General features: G+C 30.2%; 1 protein-coding gene across 1 annotated transcript in view; it reads left to right on the top strand.

Annotated features, from left to right (window-relative positions):
- The window catches only part of LOC105280228 (phosphoenolpyruvate carboxykinase [GTP]), a 27,330-nt gene continuing 13,818 nt past the window's right edge, over positions 1-13,512 (top strand). The window contains exons 1-5 of the mRNA XM_026974577.1: positions 1-371; positions 5,124-5,384; positions 6,167-6,351; positions 11,665-12,059; positions 12,204-12,551. Coding sequence (XP_026830378.1) covers positions 127-371; positions 5,124-5,384; positions 6,167-6,351; positions 11,665-12,059; positions 12,204-12,551 — 1,434 coding nt within the window. The 5' untranslated portion in view covers positions 1-126. The remainder of the gene's footprint in view (positions 372-5,123; positions 5,385-6,166; positions 6,352-11,664; positions 12,060-12,203; positions 12,552-13,512) is intronic.

Below are 13,512 nucleotides of genomic sequence, written 5' to 3' on the forward strand. Positions count from 1 at the left end.
CCCCACTATCAGCCGGAAGTCCAACGGTGATTCTTCTCGTCGACCAATTGGATAGAGGAATCATTAGGGCTCGCCCGTACGTTCAGTTGTCGCATATAAAAGAAGCGTTTTAGTGAACAAGAGAACATGCCGCCTAAACCTCACTGTATCAGCTGGCAGGGCTTGACGCGAATTTCACAGCAGTTTACCAGCAATAGAACTTTCTCCATCAACTGTCGTTGCTTCAGTGGCACTCTTCTCCAACGCACCGATTTGATTTCGACTTATGCTCCAAAGATCAACAACCGTTCTACGAACTTTCTACCATTATCCGTTTTCGCCAGCAAAAATATCTACAAAATGCCACATGCTGTCGATGTCTACCATTCACAGTGAGTATCTCTTTACTTTGATTCATTGATGGAAAAAATAATAATTTCGCAATAGAGTAATGCTATGCTAATATAAAAATACTAAAAAGAAAGAAACAAATCAGGAGAAAATCAAAATAAATCATGTAGTTTGAATTTTTATCCATTTATAGAATAATATTTATTATGCGCTAAATGTAGAACAAAGTTAGAAAACAATTGATTTGAATCTGATAAATCAATTACATATTTCTTCACAAGAATTCTTCAGAATAGAAAAATAAAAACATACCTTTTTAAAAACAAAAGCTATAAATTTTTTTATTAGAATAAAATGTTTCAATTTTATATACAAAAATATTTAACTATAATTTTTGATGAAACCATTTATCTTGTCACTTTGGTTTTAATCTGAAAGCTAACTCAAATTATATATAATAATCAATAGCACGGAAGCCTCAAATTTTGCATTAAATACTTTATTTTTTACATGTTATATCTTATATTATATTCTAGTAAAATATGGAATACCTCATAATAAAACGTTTAGGAGTTACTATTTCAATTTAATATTTTATACATTTATAATAATGAAAGAAATCAAGCGATAAATGTATTTTTCCATAAGTATAACAATACATAGATTTTCGTTTTAAATGCTGCAACTATATTTATACATCAATCATTTTTTTAAGAGTCTAATTTAAAAATTGATGCTTTACTGGATATCTCATAACGTATATAAAATGTAAAAACGAAATATATTATAAGATATGCATTTTTAAATTATTTTATCTTAATTGTATAAAAAATTAGAAAAAGATCAACAAAAGCTGGCTCCTTATTTAAAAAATAACTTTATTTAAATATAACAGACCTATTTTGTTAATGTACTGTTATATTTGCAGAAAAGGTGAAATTACAAAAAGTTAAATATCTTTAATTTTTTTTCCTTATTATATTGTCGTTATTATGTATAACTTGCAGTTTCAAAGAACTATATTTTTTCTATGTAACATAAACTGCGTATAAAAAGAAGTAATTAGAATTAATAAAGATTTTTATGATACAAAACAATGAATATCATGTCAGTAATTTGGCATTTAGATTTTCATGAATAGCTGTTTTAGCTGAATCTATTTGACTTTTTTTGTAAACGATGAAAAGGCATCAACAATAATTTTAAATATTTTCATTGTTTCTTATCTATAATACAAATACTATAATATAAATTGTTGCATCGAATGAAATTCGTACCATTAGATTTTTTAAAAATATAATAGTATATTATATTATATAAAACATATTACTTCATAAGGCAGAAAAATGTATCTAAATTAACCAAAGTTAATATTTTTTATATTTGTGCACGTACACAGTATGCACATACGCAAGGAATCATTCTATATATTATATTAATATATTAGATGTGTAAATTAATTCGGTAAATTAATTCAGAACTAGATTTTTATATTTGTTGTCTTATAACTTCCTTTTAAAATTAAATATTTTTCTAATGAGTGAAAATATTTTATTAGTTCACTTATTAGTCATGAAGAGGACTTAGGTACCATAGTGGTGTACCTAGACTAATAATTAATTTTACTACATGGATCAAGTTTTTTCTCATCTAATGGTTATTTTTAACATTTATTTTTAACAATAACATTAAAAATGTTATTTTTAACATTTCTAATGATCATACAATACAAAAAATTGTTTTTTTTAATCCGGAGGGGAGAAAAAAACGTGCTTATTGACCCTCCTCCTTTACTCAGAAATCGGTGCTATTTGTATTCACAATAAGTTCGTATTTTGTCAAAGCCTGTAGACATACATAGACATGTAGAGATTTGACAGCAACTTGATGTCAGAAACCGAGCATGCTCCGCGTACCGTACCGTAGTCTAACAGCAAATTGATGCCAAAAACCGAATCACCGAAGATTAGCTTCTAGAGTTTAAATGGAAGATCAAAACATATTCCAGATTTGTTTCCAATATTTTTAATTTTCTAATGAGTATGTAAAAACATTAACTGATGGCTACACAGTAATACTGTATAACAGTTATCTAGCTAAAGCTGTAAAAGATGTAAAACTAAAAAGTAATTTTTTATTTTAATATTATTCGAATTAGAACAACTATCAAGATTTATTTTGTATCATCCAATAACAAACACCTTACAGAAAATAAAACAGAAAATTCTTGTAGCCGTGGTGACAAACAGCCAGCTCATACGAATCAAGCGAACAAACATTTTCTAGATATCGAATTACAGTAAACAGCCGATCGAGCATCGGTCGAGTGTCTGAGTTATTTGTCAAAATTTTTATTTGTGAGATCGTTTTAGATCATCGACTTGTTTATTTGGTTTTCACTATTCGAACAAATCAATCGTTTATTTCAAATCAGTTTTTATCTATAATTTCTCGGTAAGATTTCGCAAATCTACGACTATAAGTTTTCGCGCTTATGACTTGGTTCTCTGATCCCGGCACTCGTCAGCATCATCTACAAGCATCACTAGGATGTCGCAGACAAATATATTAAAATAAAAAATAAGTTCTTCCTTTTTATTTTTCATTTTATATTATTTCTTAAAACGAACTGCTTGAATATATATTATAAATACATATAATGAATATTATGAATATATATGAAATATTTTAGCTTATACAAAAAATATTGTTTTATAAAGAAACAGAACATAAATAAATAAGCAAAATATATTTTTACTTGCGATATCATTTACATAATTACGCAATTTATATTTTGTAGAAAGAATAATAAATACATTAAAAACAGTAATTAATACATAAAGTGTTAATTTCAATAACAATTAATACATTAATTTGTATTGAATGTATTGTTAAAAAGATATTTTATTTATTTGCTAATACAATAATTGTTTCGTCAGTAGTGATGGCTTCCGGATAGATATTGCGTTCCTTAATAGCTTTGTGCCGATGTTTCGCAAACATTGCAGTCTGCATCATCAGGGCTGAGTTCTGATACTGATTATTAATAATTGTTTGTTTATTTCTTATATATGTGCTTACTTGTTTATTTATTTGTTTATATTACTGAACAAAATAAAAATATTAATAAATAAACAAAATACGAAACAGATGATTTGTTCGTTTATTAATAAATAAAATAAAAAATATTAGGTTATAATATATATTCGTCTCGCTTATTTAATGTTTTTCGTAATGAATATATGTTACCCATATTATTAAAAATATTAAAAAACGAAATGAATATAGGTTACAACCTAATAAATAGTTTATTTAATAATAAATAAGCAAAATATGTTTTTAATATAACATATTTAATATAACATATTTTAATATAACATTAACAATAAATTATTAGGTTGATGCAAAAGTAAGGGCGGGTTTTGCTTTTAAGCTAAATAGTGAAAACCACAATTATTTTTGCTCTAACCTAATAAGACATTAGTTATTATTAAAATTATTAAAAGCATTGTATGTATTAATTGTTGTTTTTACGAAATATAAATTGCAAAATTAAATAAAAAACCTTAAGGGAAAACATATTTTATTTATTTATTTATATTCTAATTTATTATAAAACAATATTTGATAAAACTTAAATTATTTTGTATATTCACATTTTGTAAATATTTAAATTGTAATTTGTGATAACCTAATATGTTTCAAGTATGTACAAACATATATACTTTATTTTATAAAAGAAAAGACATTGTCAAGGATATAGACAATGAGTATCGTTTACATGCAAGGATTTATAGCGTTAGCATAGCATTATTGCAACTGGTACAATAACATTGGCGTAAAGCATTGTTTATACGGCATTTAAGGAGATCCTGGAGTCGTGTTATTACCGGCGAAATTGACGATCTTATTGTACTAATTACTCTTTAATGATTGTATAGAATTAAAAATCCTTCTCCACGATTTAAGTATACAAAGAAATATACCTTGCGAAACTCGACTTTATGTTAAAAACGACAAAGAAAAAATTTTTTTTGTTTTTGTCGTTTTTAACATAAAGTCGAGTTTCGCAAGGTATATTTCTTTGTATACTTAAATCGTGGAGAAGGATTTTTAATTCTATACAATCATTAAAGAGTAATTAGTACAATAAGATCGTCAATTTCGCCGATAATAACATGACTCCAGGATCCCCTTAACACCAGTTAGAACAGCGGTTGTTACTAAACCGGTTAATGTTGCGTATAAACATTAACATTATTGTTTGTATTAGATATAAAGTGATTTCAAAAATTGAAAATTGTACTGAACATTTTGACTAACCAATTCCAACTTTGGAATAAATTTGAACATTCAGAATTTATACTTGACGCGTACTTGAGAAAGTTGTGTGCAAGAAACCGAGCAAGATCTATTGTTTTGCAATCATTTAAATGGTCAGGTATTTATATGATCAAATCGTTGACCAGCAATAGTATTTAAATAATATTTAAAATTCCTTATTTTTTTATCCATATATATATTTATATTTATATATATATTTATATATATATATAAATTTATCTTTATAAAAATATATATCTATGGATACGTATGTAAAATATTACAAAGAGTTACATAATCAAACATGATTATAAAAATTAAATGCAAAATCTAATAATTACAGACAACTCCAGGATCCCCTTAATGTTGTGCTTTATTTGTACATTTAAATGTTTCTGCTCATGATACTTTATATAAAATTTTTATTATAATATTACTTCCATGTTTTTATTAAATTACATACTTTTCAGAATTCCGAGATTTATTGTAACTCACGCAGCAAAAAATCCATCAACCAAAAATGGGTACGATTACATTGGAAAAATACCACTATTAAATACATGCGCAGTAGAGATTTCACCGAAACTGCGCCATTATATCGAGGAATGTGCCTCCTTATGCTGCCCTAATGATATTTATATCTGTAATGGTACAGACGCTGAATATATGCAAATGTTAAAAACTCTTCAGAAAAATGGAACTATTAAAAATTTGTCTAAATATGAAAACTGGTAAGTTTTATCGTTTGTATATTTTGTGTTTAACACACACGCTCAGGTTAGCAAGTGAAATAAGAGAGAGAAAATATTGGGAAGAGGAAAAAAAGGAAATGTAGGTTATGTGGGGCAGAAACGGAAACGTGAGAACATACTTGAGAAAGATGCGGGGGGAAAGGAAGGAAAGGAGAAGAGAGTTAGCAGGAAACGGTAAATTGGAGAAGGGGGAAGGGAAAGGATGGAAGGGAGAAACGAAAGAAAGATGGAATGGGAGAAAGTGAGAATGCGGATAATGGAAGGAGTGGAAGAGTAGAAGAGAGAAGGAGCAGAGGGAGAGAGAGAGGGGGGGAGAATACAAAGGAATGTGATTGTTGTTTATATTAGAGCAATGATGAAATGAGCGTTTTACATCATCAAAATATATCTTCTAATAATGTTTAATAAAAAGAAATAAAGTTACTTTTATATAATTCTTCTTTTGTTAAATTATGTCATTAACAGAATTAACTTTAGATATAAAAAAATTAAAACGCTCATTTCATTATTGCTCTAATATAAACAAATGATGCACGTGTCGAAGAGTGACGATCAGAGTCTTTTACCTCTAAATCCGAAAAGGCTCAATCAGCAATTGAGTCCTTCTCTCCCCCACTCTTCCACTCTTTTTTCTCGTCCTCCCCCTTCCCCGGGGAAAGCACTTAATTACATAGAGTATTATATATTATATTATATTATTTTTTAAAATATATAATATATATAATAAATAAATATATATATATATATATATACATAAATAGCTGGTTGGCGAATACTAATCCCGCGGATGTGGCACGAGTCGAGAAATGTACCTTTATTAGCACAACTGTAAAGAGTGATACTGTCCCTACACCACGTAAAGGTATAAGTGGAGAACTTGGAAACTGGATTTCCTTGAATGATATGGAACGAGCTATTTTGGAACGTTTTCCAGGTTGTATGAAAGGTTAGTAGAATTTTTATAATATATAATATATTATCTTCCATTTTCTTATAATATATTTTCAATTCTCAGATATTAGCCATATATACATATAAGTACATAGATGCTGACAAAAGTTCGTAAAGTCACAAATAGAAGCAGGGTCACAATGGAATTAGAAGCATTGCTCAACAAAATCTCGTCTCAAACATTAAAAAAATTCGCAAGACAGCTTGGAATTAATGAATTAACAGTATCCATTTGAAAGTAATTAACACATTGTTGACGGGAGACGTGAATCGGCGTTTTTCATTTGTCAAACATTGAAGACGGGAGACGCGAATCGGCGTTTTTCTTATTTATATTTCACATATATACCGAAAATGTGCGGGAACTGAGTCTTGATTCGTTTCGCAGTACCGTCAACAATGTATTAACAGTAGCCATTTGAAAGTAATGTGAAAGATACAGAAGAAAGTAAAATGATTTAAATATTTTACGAACTTTTGTAAGCACTTTACAAGTTTTACCTTTTTCTTGAAAATTTCTACTCTATTTTCGTAATATGTAAACAATAATTTAATTATTATATAGAAGGTCTGTCGAGTCTCTAATGCGACTGATACCGAAAAAAATACAACACGTCAAATATTTGTTGTTTTTGTAATAGTTTTTTCATTCAAAATACACTTCTTCAGAGTCAATGCAATGCTGGAAGTGAATAAAAAGTTTTTTGAAACCCTCACTCTCCGTTTTTGGAATTACCTCCAAAACGATTGTAGCCCTTTAAATGTCCTAAATGATATCGTAACGCTTTCCTTTTATCGCCAACTTGAGTTTTGGAAATAACCAGAAGTCACACAAACCAAATCAGGTAAATATGGAAAATGTTTGAACACTGTGATACTGAAGAAATCGGATATAATTTTAAGGTTTGTTCTTTTTCGCTGCACTTCTGAACTAGTGTAATAAGTTAGGTTAGAGTGAAAGAAAGTATATTTATTTCATTCTAACTTATTGCACTAGTTCAGAAGTGCAGCGAAAAAGAACAAACCTTAAGATTATTATATCCGATTTCTTCGGTATCACAGTGTTTAAACAGTCCCTAATGTTCGTCTGATTTCGTGTAGCTTCTGACTATTTCCAAAATCAGACGATCAGACGCTTCAATTCAGACAATCCAGCGATCCGATTGAAGAATTTCAAATACTTTGTGCACGTTTTCGGAATTACATATTACGACTTGGTTTTGGTGGCGGTGCCTGTGGAGTGCCTGCGATATCCTCCCTACCGTCACGAAATTGAACATACTATCTAAAATGTTGAAACGATCCAAAAAATCATTATCACTACATACTTATAGTGTTTTTTTTTCAATAAAGTACTGTCACATTTAATGTCAAATGATCAACAGTGATACGTGAAATGCCTAGTTGGGCATACCGTCAATTATGAGATCTCAGTAACGACTGAACAGATCAAGTTCGGAATAAGCTTAATCGATAGCTGAGGGTCACTTTTCTTAACTCAACTGTGTTTATTTTTGCTCTACGAGTGGAGATATTATGACGCAAAGTCGAAACCTCCGAAATTACATATCTTTTCTAAGTGTCCAGTACAATCTTTTGCCGCGAGAGAGCAGCAGCCGCGTCAGTGAGTCGCGCGCCTGGTAGTGTGCGTAAGTACTCCGGCGCTGCATTCATGCTATTAAGGGGATCCTGGAGTTTGTATTACCGACGGACTGAATGAGTTTTTTAAATAGATCTTTTCATTGGTTGGGCAGAGTGAAAAATCCGTTTGCACGATATCAAGAAACTAATCTTGTGCTCTGTTTTACTCTTGGTCACGATTTTAGAGATGTATATATGCTTAAAATTTTTATTCCAATCAAACTTTTTTATTAGATTTCTGAAGTCTCTTTTAAAAGCTTCCTTATATTCTTTCCTTCTGTCTCTTTGTCAATAGCTACTGATTTTGTACGTACAAACTGCATAACTTATATATTATAAGCATATTAAATATCATACGGGGTAAGCCACAAATCGATAATAAAACTGTAATTTTCGAAAGTTTTTTCCGTTTTTAACATTAAGTCATTGACAAACATTTTTATGTGTATTGTAATTGTGAAAAAAGATTTGTTTTATGCAACCAAAAAAAGTTTGATTGGAAGAAAGCTCATGGTAAAACAGACGACTCCAGGATCTCTTTAAGACAGTCTGTGTGACTCACAGACGTTCAAGAGACACGGTAGTGTCTCGCGCCAAGTATACGCGCAGCGAGACCGACCGTGTACTATTACGCGACGCGACGTTTTCAGAGACGCTTAGATTATCGGATCTCAGTAACGGCTGATCCGATCAACTTCTAAGTAGGCTCAATGGATATCTTGCTGTCGAATTATGTAATAAAAGTGTTTTCATTTTTCTCCTACGTGCCCTACGAGCGGAGATATTGCGATGCAAGTCTGAAATTGGCAAATTTTCGATTAAGAAACGTCGTCGTCATCATTATTATCATCGTCGTTTGTACAGTACAGTTTTGCTCCGATAGGTGGCAGCAGCGCTGATCTCATGATGTCGGTATATCCATGTGACTCACACATAACGATCATATGTGAGGTTCTACATTAGAAAACTCTAACTTATCGACCCGACCGTCATGTGTAAGTCACACGGATATACGGACAGCATCTCCGCCGGTCGGTGTACGACAAGTGTACGACGCGATGTAGTGCAAGAAGTTGGAGTGAGAAAAGATATATTTGCGAGAGAACGAGTAAGTGAGAGAGCGAGAGAGCGAGTGAATAAGAGAGCGAGAGGGCGAGAGAGCGAGTGAATGAGAGAGCGAGAGGGCGTGAGTGAGAGGACCACGTCGTCGACGACGACGACGACGATGACGACAACGACGACGTTGATTAATTAATTCCGGATACTTTTTTTACAGAATGTATATTTATATTTATTTATTAAACGAAATAAAAAACGACGGGGGTAAACTCTTTTTTCTTTCATATATTAACTTCTGTGCATAAATATACTTAATATAATTTTATATTTTATAAACATGTAAGTTAATACTTTTAAAAACCTTGAGTGACAGAACTATGGCTTTCATCTCCTCATATATTATAAAAAAGAATAACATACTTCACACTACAAAACGTGTGAAATCACAACAAAATTACCTTTTTAAAAAAGGTACAAAAAAAGCGCCAAGTATACGCGCCTCAAGTTCTTTCAAAAAAGGACTCTACAAAACTAATGATATGAACAAATTGCGCCAACTACAATGGGTATTTATGCAAACCAGAAAATCTATTTATTATTACTCTTTGGCCGATATTCATTTTTTGATTCTGATTTAAGACCATCTGAAGTACAATCATACGATATTTGAAACCAATCACACAGTCGTATTAGCATCTTAAGACATTACTTCAGATCGTTTGGAAATAAGAACGGACTATGAATACTATACTTTGATATTAAAAAATAAAGGACATAATAATATTAAGCAGATATTTTGATACGAATAAATAGTTTAATACATAGAAATATATTTATTAATACAAATAAGTGTTTTTTTCAAAGTACTTGGCGCTGCTAAACCGAATAAAAAATTGTCTTAGTATTTAAATAATCTAAAGATTACAATAATTTCCTTAAACTCTAAATTATATAACAACTCGCTGAAATACATGTATGTACAAATGTAGTTAAACTTATTCTATGCTTAATTCTAATGTCACACACATACGCACACATGCACGCATTCACAAGAGAGAAAGAAAGAGAATGAGGAAATTAATATAATGATTCGGTTTAGCAGCGCCAAGTACTTTGAAAAAAACACTTATTTGTATTAATAAATATATCTCTATGTATTAAACTATTTATTCGTATCAAAATATCTGCTTAATATTATTATGTCCTTTATTTTTTAATATCAAAGGCTAGTATTCATAGTCCGTTCTTATTTCCAGACGATCTGAAGTAATGTCTTAAGATGCTAATACGACTGTGTGATTGGTTTCAAATATCGTATGATTGTACTTCAGATGGTCTTAAAGCAGAATCAAAAAATGAATATCGGCCAAAGAGTAATAATAAATATACTTTTACAGAACGGCGTTGATTGGATTTACTTTACTCAATAATTACTGCTTTATTAAGCATTATAGAAAAAAATGGTTCAGGACTTTTCGACTCGAGTTTTCATCAGAAATAACACTATGGACTTAGTGAGCACTTTTTAAGTTATACCCTATGGTATATATTACTATTATGCATATAATATTGTTTATGATCTGTAATTGAATACGTTACAAAATATATAATAAGAATATTTGGTGTCTAATGCGAGAATCTGTTATAATATTCGTTCATCTAGCGTTCAAACCTAGCTAGTATCACTTATTGCATTTCTAGATTTTTCATTTTTTACGCAAATTATATTTCTACTTATTAAATTTTTAATCTAAATATTCATATATGAAACACAGTGATATACTAAAAAAGTTGTGATATCTGTACAAAACTTACTTTTTCAAAACAAAGGTACAAAAAAGACGCCAAATGCACGCGCTAATTGATTTTATTAAAAAAAGTATAATATAACATCGTTTTAACACAAAAAGTTGCAGTATCAACATATTATTTCGATTATGGATAAGATATAACATAATTATATTTTATTAATGTTCTTATCAAATACAGTTTCTACAAAAATAATGATATCACAAAATGCCGCCAACTGTGAATACCAATTTTCATACAAAACATCTGAAATTTGTTATCTTGAATCACAAATAATTGTAATATTTATAAAAGATATATTTTTTTTTAATGTAATAAGTACAAAATTTTTAATGCAAAAAACTTGGCGCTGCTGGAGTAATTGTCATATAAATTCATACAAATCATATAATTTATAAGTTGACATTGCCGTTTCATATTTTGAAATCCAGCAGCTTTGTATAGAGTTTTGATCATGCCTGAAATGTCAAGCTTTATTATGTTAAGCTTCATAACGCAACCACTCATCAAGAAATGGTATTCCAGAAAAAGTTTTTTAATCGCGCTATAGTCTCGACAGACTGTATCTATGATATTTTTCTTTTATCTTAATACTCATATTAACACTTTTACATTAACAAGATTTTTATATTAAGACTTTCAATGTTTGGAAGTACGGATATATTCCAATTTTAAATAACTTTCTAAATCAATAAAGAAAAAAATTTAAACTCTTGCATACATTAATATTATTATTATTATTAATAATGAAAAATTGTTTAGTCTTGTATGATTGTAATACTATATTTTTGTGATATAGGACGCACTATGTACGTGATTCCCTTCAGTATGGGACCTGTAGGCTCCCCACTCTCAAAAATTGGTATAGAAATTACTGATTCAGCTTATGTAGTTTGCTCCATGAGAATCATGACCAGAATGGGAAGAAACGTGCTCGAAGCTTTGAGAAATGATGATTTTGTCAAATGTTTACATTCCGTGGGCGTACCGAGATACGATTCAAAACTTGAAGTAAACCAGTCGTGGCCATGTGATCCCGAGAGAACAATTATCCTTCATAATCCTGCAAAAAATGAAATTGTATCTTATGGAAGTGGCTATGGTGGAAATTCTCTGCTGGGAAAAAAATGTTTCGCACTACGTATTGGTTCAACAATAGCCAAAAAGGAAGGCTGGCTCGCCGAACATATGCTGGTACTTTCTTTATATTATTTTTTTTCATTTATCTTTATATATGTAATTTATTAGAAAGAAAGTTCAATACTCCAAATTTTTTAAATATTTATCTATTTATTTATGTATTGCAAATAAATTAGAGTTTATTTCTATCCATTTCAGATACTGGGCATCACAAATCCTAAAGGCAAGAAACGTTACATCGCCGCCGCCTTTCCAAGTGCCTGTGGTAAAACAAATTTGGCCATGATGCTACCTACTTTACCGGGTTATAAAATCGAGTGTGTAGGGGATGACATTGCATGGATGAAATTTGATAATAAAGGAAACTTACGTGCTATTAATCCCGAGAACGGATTCTTTGGTGTTGCACCCGGTACAAGTTCAGCCACGAATCCTAATGCTATGAAAACAATCTTCAAAAATACCATTTTCACCAATGTGGCATCTACCAGCGATGGAGGAGTGTATTGGGAGGGCATGGAGAAAGAAATTGAAGATAATATCAAGGTATAAACGATGATACCATCGACATATAGTATGGACTGCGCGATCCGTACATGGAAGCCATGAAAAAGTGTCCCTCGATTTAGGTTAGGTTAGACGAAGAGGGAACGAAATGACAGCCAATTGTTCTCTTTTTCTATTCTCTATTACGCTACTGGTTAGAAAGAGACAGCGCTTAGTCGTTACCAGTCGCTATCTCTTTCTTTCGGCCTGACATGTTTTCTCTGCCTACGCGTAGTCCATATTATACGTCGATGAATGACACTATAACAAATATAAACAAATGTTTCCAAAACTATTCATATTTAAATGATATAGAAACTTATTTTGTCATGCTATTTTAATTTGATGTCTCATACTCTAATAATGGGCCTTTTCCAGCAAATTACACAAATGACACAATGCAACACTTTGTCCAAAACGGAATGTTGCTTGTTGTGACACAATGTCACACTGCTCGACACAGTAAAAACTGAAATAAAAGCGTATAAATGTCTCAGTGTTGCTAACATTAAAAACAATCTAATATGTAATATAATAAACTGTGATTATAATTTTTCAACATAACCTACAAATAATGATAATACCTATAATTTTGGATCAAGGAGAAAGAGAATTAGAAACTTAAAAAGCTGTGAAACTCTGTAGATTCTATTCAATAAATTCTATTTTGGAAGTATTTTAGTGGCACTATTTTAATGGCAAGATATTAAGAAAGAGTACAATACAACAAAAAACATGGAATAAAAGTTTTATTACTTATCAAATTATTAAATTATACAAATTTATTATATATTCTATTATATTTTTTCAGAAGTCATGTGCAAACATTAAATTAACATGCACTAAAATTAATCCAAAATAGAAATATATCCTCATTAAAAGATGAAGTGTATAAAAATTATTGATTATAATAATATTTTTCATTGTTACGATAATAGTAAATTTATACTTTTCTACTCTT

Source organism: Ooceraea biroi, chromosome 13 (assembly GCF_003672135.1).
Source record: "Ooceraea biroi isolate clonal line C1 chromosome 13, Obir_v5.4, whole genome shotgun sequence".
NCBI lineage: Eukaryota > Metazoa > Arthropoda > Insecta > Hymenoptera > Formicidae > Ooceraea > Ooceraea biroi.